We start from the raw sequence: 6,125 nt of genomic DNA on the forward strand, positions 1-6,125 counted from the left end.
ATTGGTACTTGAACAAAGGTACCTTAAAAGTTCCCATATCTCCTCTATGTGGCCATAATATGTTTGCTTATTTCCATTAGGGTCGGTGGCATCTATGCGGACACCACTGTTTTGGTTGGTGCTCCTTTTATCTTCGGCTACTGTGTAAAATGTATTCCCATTTATCTCATACCCTTTGTATGTGAGGATATGCCACGATGGCTGCCTAGCCAACAAATAAAGTTTCTCATCAATACTCTCATCACCCTGACATTCTTTTCACAACCAGTCGCTGAAAGTTTCCTTGTGCTGACGCATAATCCAAGCTTTAGACTTCCCTTGAAACTCGGATCAGAGCAACTCTTTATGTGTCTCAATATATGGATCCGCCAAAGAGGAGTTTTGCAGAACTATGTAGTGTGCTTTATTAAAATAATTGTCCTGCATACCAATATATGGTTTCTTCCCTAGTGTCCCCTTTCCACTTAGTATCCCCTCATGTCGCGATTCAGGAACACCAATTGGGTCAAGGTCGGGAATAAAGTCAACACAAAACTCAATGACGTCCTCTATTCCATAGCCCTTGGCGATGCTTTCTTCTAGTCGAGCACGGTTGTGAACATATTTCTTTAGGACTCCCATGAACCTCTCAAAGGGGAACATGTTGTGCAGGAACACAGGACTGAGAATGCTAATCTCCTTGACCAGGTGAACTAGGAGGTGTGTCATGATATTAAAGAAGGAAGGAGGGAACACCAACTCAAAGCTGACAAGATATTGAACCACATCATTTTGTAGTTTAGCTAGATCCATTGGATCGATTGCCTTCTGAGAAATTGCATTTAGGAATGCACATAGCTTCACGGTGGCTAGACGTACATTTGGAGGTAGAATTCCTCTTAATGCAACGGGAAGCAATTGTGTCATGAGCACGTGGCAGTCATGGGACTTTAAGTTTAGGAATTTCTTCTCTGGCACATTTATTATACCCTTTATATTCGAGGAGAATCCAGATGGTACCTTGATGCTTGCTAGGCATTCAAACATGCTTTCCTTCTCTTCTTTGCTAAGAGTGTAGCTGGCAGGACTTAAGTAATGGCGTCCATCATCTGTCTTCTCTGGATGCAGGTTGTCTCATTCTTTCAAACACCGTAGGTCCTATCATGCTTCAAGTGTGTCCTTAGGCTTCCTATACACACCTATGAAGCCTAGCAGGTTCACACAAAGATTCTTCGTCAGGTGCATCACGTCGATTGCGCTACGGACCTCTAGGACTTGCCAATAGGGTAGCTCCCAAAATATGGACTTCTTCTTCCACATGGGTGCGTGACCGTCGGCGTCATTTGGAACAGGTTCGCTGCCATGTGCCTTTCCAAATACTACTTTCACATCCTTGACCATATTGAGTACATCCTCACCAGTTCGGTTGCCTAGCTTGGTCTAGTGGTTTGCCTTACCTTTAAAATGCTTGCCTTTCTTTCTTAGAGGGTGATTCGCAGGAAGAAATCGACGATGGCCAAGGTACATGACCTTTTGATATTTTTCAAGAATATACCTTTAATGTCATCGAAACAGTGCGTGCACGCATTATATCCCTTGTTTGATTGTCCTGAAAGATTACTTAGAGCAGGACAATCATTGATTGTTACAAACAACAATGCTTGTAGGTCAAAGTGCTCCTGTTTGTGCTCATCCCACACACGTATACCTGGTCTATTCCACAAAAGTAGAAGTTCTTCAACTAGTGGCCTCAGGTACACATTGATGTCGTTGCCAGGTTTCCTTGGGCCTTCGATGAGCACTGGCATCATAATAAACTTACGCTTCATGCAAAACCAGGGAGGAAGGTTGTAGATACATAGAGTAACAGGCCAAGTGCTATGACTACTGCTCTGCTCCTCGAAAGGATTCATACCATCCATACTTAAAGCAAACCTTAAGTTTCTTGCGTCATTTGCAAACTCCAGGAATTCTCTATCGATTGCTCACCAGTTCGGTTGCCCAGCTTGGTCTAGTGGTTTGCCTTACCTTTAAAATGCTTGCCTTTCTATCTTAGAGGGTGATTCACAGGAAGAAATCGACGATGGCCAAGGTACATGACCTTTTGATATTTTTTCAAGAATATACCTTTAATGTCATCGAAACAGTGCGTGCACGCATTATATCCCTTGTTTGATTGTCCTGAAAGATTACTTAGAGCAGGACAATCATTGATTGTTACAAACAACAATGCTTGTAGGTCAAAGTGCTCCTGTTTGTGCTCATCCCACACACGTACACCTGGTCTATTCCACAAAAGTAGAAGTTCTTCAACTAGTGGCCTCAGGTACACATCGATGTCGTTGCCAGGTTGCCTTGGGCCTTCGATGAGCACTGGCATCATAATAAACTTACGCTTCATGCAAAACCAGGGAGGAAGGTTGTAGATACATAGAGTAACAGGCCAAGTGCTATGACTACTGCTCTGCTCCTCGAAAGGATTCATACCATCCATACTTAAAGCAAACCTTAAGTTTCTTGCGTCATTTGCAAACTCCGGGAATTCTCTATCGATTGCTCTCCACTAGGATCCATCAACAGGGTGTCTCAACATATTGTTTACCTTACGGTCTTCTTTGTGCCATCGCAACAACTTTGCATGGTCTTTGTTTCTGAACAGATGTTTCAAGCGTGGTATTATAGGAGCATACCACATAATCTTGGTAGGGATTTTCTTTGTGGGATGTTCGCCCTCAACATCACCAAGGTTAACTCGCCTGATCTTATACCATGATGCATGACATACCGGGCATGCATCTAACTTCTCATACTCATCGCCATGGTAGAGGATGCAGTCATTAGGACATGTATGTATCTTCTAGATTTCTAATCCCAAAGGGTAGACTACCTATTTTGCTTCATACGTAGTGGCGGGCAATTCGTTATCCTTCGGAAGCATCTTCTTTTGGATTTTCAGTAACTCCCCAAATTCCTTGTCAGATACACCATTCTTTGCCTTCCATTGCAGCAATTCCAGTGTGGTACCCAACTTTTTCTGCCCCATGTCACAAGTTGGGTATAGCAATTTCTTGTGATCCTCTAGCATGCGCTTGAACTTGATCTTCTCCTTTTCACTTTTGCATTCTCTTTGTGCGTCACGAATGGCCTGACCAAGATCATCAGCGGGCTCATCTCTTGCCCCTACCTCTTCTTCAGCCTCCCCCATTGTAGTATCATTGAAGGCCCCATATTCAGCAATAATGTCATCATCGTCCCATTGTTCTTCACCTTCTTCCATTACAACCCCAGTTTCTCCATGCTTCGTCCAACAAATATAGTTTGGCATGAAACCCGACTTCAACAAGTGTGAATGAAGACTCCTTGAGCTAGCATATTCCTTCAAATTCTTACATATGGAACATGGGCAGTACATGAAACCATCGCGTTTGTTTGCCTCGGCCACACGTAAGAAAGAATGCACGCCCTCAATGAACTCTTGGGAGCGGCGATTAGCATTGTACATCTAATGCCGTCTCATCTGCATTATATGACATACATACCATATTAAAACCTAGAACATAATTAGTTAATTATACGACATGCATGCCACCACACAAGGTATTAATTTATGGAAGTCTCGCTACAATATAGACAATCCCAATTAGCACTAAAAAAACTAAAGCTAAAATGCACTTCAGCAGCATAAGGATTTTGCGACCAATCCCAACTAAAACAGATACATCATGCGTTTGTTCAATATCTATGGGCTTCTTCCGCAGGATCACTGCCTCATCAGCTGCCGTAACCGCCTGTGCAAGAGAGTTTTGCACGTGTTCAATATACTCTTCCTCCCAGTACCAGCCTGAACATCCAGTGCCATCCCACTGAAATTAAAATAAAAAATTAGAACTTTAATCATAATCATCATGAAAATAAGTATAAATTAACCATAATCATCAAATGCGACAAAATAACTCACATTGCGATCCGGACACATGTAGAAGATATGGCCCTTGTTGGGATACTCCTTCCTCACCTGGTACTCCATCACAATCTTCTCCTCACACTTGCCGCATGCAATGAGAGGGAGGTTCGGCCTCAATCGCTTTGTAACCCGATGAGAGGCCGAGGACTCGGAAATAGTTGCCATCTACTCTCTATACTCATTTTTAATATAATATAAATTTCTCATTTTATAAACAAATAAAATTAAAAAAAAACTAAAATTCTCTATATCTCTAAAGCATGAAGTGTGCTATGCATGCTAGAAATGAAAGCTCAATACTAGTTTTGAATAACTACTTTAACCTTCCTTCATCCAAATATGCAAACTTTAAAATGATTTTGAGCTTAAATGGCTTATAAATAAAAAAAATCTACCATAAAAAAACCACATATATCTAGTCCACAAAATGAAATAAGCTACTGATGAAACATGAGAGTATAAAGTTGGTAACCTTTAGAACCGAAGAATCGATGGAGGAATGGAAGAAATCTTGTGATCACCGGTGATGAGGAAGAAGAGAGACCGGCGATGAAGCAAGAACATTGAGCTCGAAGTGGCTCGGGCTCGGGGAGGAAGGAGGGGACCTTTAGTCCTGGTTGTAGACAGAAACCGGGACTAAATGTTCCTTTCTAGTCCCGGACAGAGCCTCCAACCGGGAGTAAACTTTTACTCCCGGTTGGAGGTAAAAACTGGGTGTAAAAGTGAACCTTTAGTCCCGGTTGGTAGCTCCAACTGGGACTAAAGGTCCCCTCCAGCAAAAGCCTGGCGCAGTAGCCATTGGGCAGGGACCTTTAGTCCCGGTTGCAGCTACCAACCGGGACTAAAGGTTTCTCTAGTCCCAGGCGCGAAAAATACCGGGACTACAGCTAAATTTCGAAGTGGATCAAAGATCGTTTCTCTACTAGTGCCATTCTCAAAAAAAAATAGTAGCAAGAGATGTGATGATTGACCATGAAGAACAATACATTCATTTTGTAAACAAGGGAAATATTCCTCAACACACAACTGATAAGCAAGGAAATGAACTTACAACAACTTAAGAATACATTACCAAAGGGGAAGTAGAGAAAAAAATTGAGTAAATAGAGGATAGAATCAAACATGCACCCGAGCAGACAATAAATTAGAACTGAGCTTGAATCCAGTTAACCGTGTCTTGATTGACCTGAAAGGCCTTGGCAAGGATATCATCTGATATTGATGGATCGGATCCAAATACTGTGTTGGCAATAGTGATTACTCCAGGGTTTTGGCTGCTCAAGGCAGCAAGAGCTACAGCATTGTCCATGCCATAGTTATACTGAAAGTGGACAAGGCCCTTTGGGAACACAAAAATATCACCCTTGTTGAGAACCTTTGAGATGAGTGTGTTGTTTGGATTCGAGGTCACAAAGCCAACGAAGAGCGATCCCTCAAGCACAGCTAGTATCTCGGTGGCGCGAGGGTGCGTGTGAGGCGGGTTTTGTCCTTTGGGAGCATAGTCAATACGGACCATGGAGATCCCCATCGTGTTCAAGCCGGGGATCTGTGCAACATTGGCTGCTGTCACGGCGGACCCCTGTTTGTTGCTGGTGTTGCCTGCCATGTGAAGGCCGGAGAAGAAGAAGTGCTCGGCAACAACATCTTTTGCATCTTTGCAGGCAAATCCATTAACGTGAACTGCATGTTTATATCGTGTAAGATAATCTCGATCATAATTATATATGGTACTGAGTGCTTAGTACAGTAATTTCTTCTGTGAAAACGGCAAACAAAACAACTTTAGTTGTACCTTGAGACGTCTTGTCTGCAACACAGAAGTCTTGGAGAAGGCTCGGATCCGAAGCGATGGCACAGCAGCATGCCATAGCCAACATAGAAATAAACAGGAAGACACAACGAATAGCCATCGCTAGTTCGTCCGTCTTAGTTTTCTAGCTCCCTGACTAGATCTCTACGTACTAAGCTTGAAGAGATGTTCTCTTTACGTACTGTTCTACTGATCGCTTTCTGTGTGGCTAAAACATGGAGGGAGTTGGTATTTATAGGAGAGCATTGTCGTTGTGGTTCAGGGCAGGGGGAATTAAGTGATTAGTTATTGTGGTGTGATGATTCGGCAGTAGGAAGTAGGAACAAGTCTTCCAAGTCCATGGCGTCATTGCGTGTGCTTGATTTAGATGCA

At 42.8% G+C, this 6,125-nt stretch overlaps 1 protein-coding gene across 1 annotated transcript; it reads right to left on the minus strand.

Annotated features, from left to right (window-relative positions):
* Window positions 1-5,087: 5,087 nt before the first annotated feature.
* On the minus strand, window positions 5,088-5,853 carry LOC136473626 (putative germin-like protein 2-2). The gene is made up of 2 exons (XM_066471276.1): window positions 5,736-5,853; window positions 5,088-5,623 (listed from the first exon to the last, which is right to left on the minus strand). The coding sequence occupies exons 1-2, from the start codon at window positions 5,851-5,853 to the stop codon at window positions 5,088-5,090; spliced, it is 654 nt and encodes a 217-aa protein (XP_066327373.1).
* Window positions 5,854-6,125: the final 272 nt, after the last annotated feature.

This window comes from Miscanthus floridulus, chromosome 8, assembly GCF_019320115.1.
Source record: "Miscanthus floridulus cultivar M001 chromosome 8, ASM1932011v1, whole genome shotgun sequence".
NCBI classification, from domain to species: domain Eukaryota; kingdom Viridiplantae; phylum Streptophyta; class Magnoliopsida; order Poales; family Poaceae; genus Miscanthus; species Miscanthus floridulus.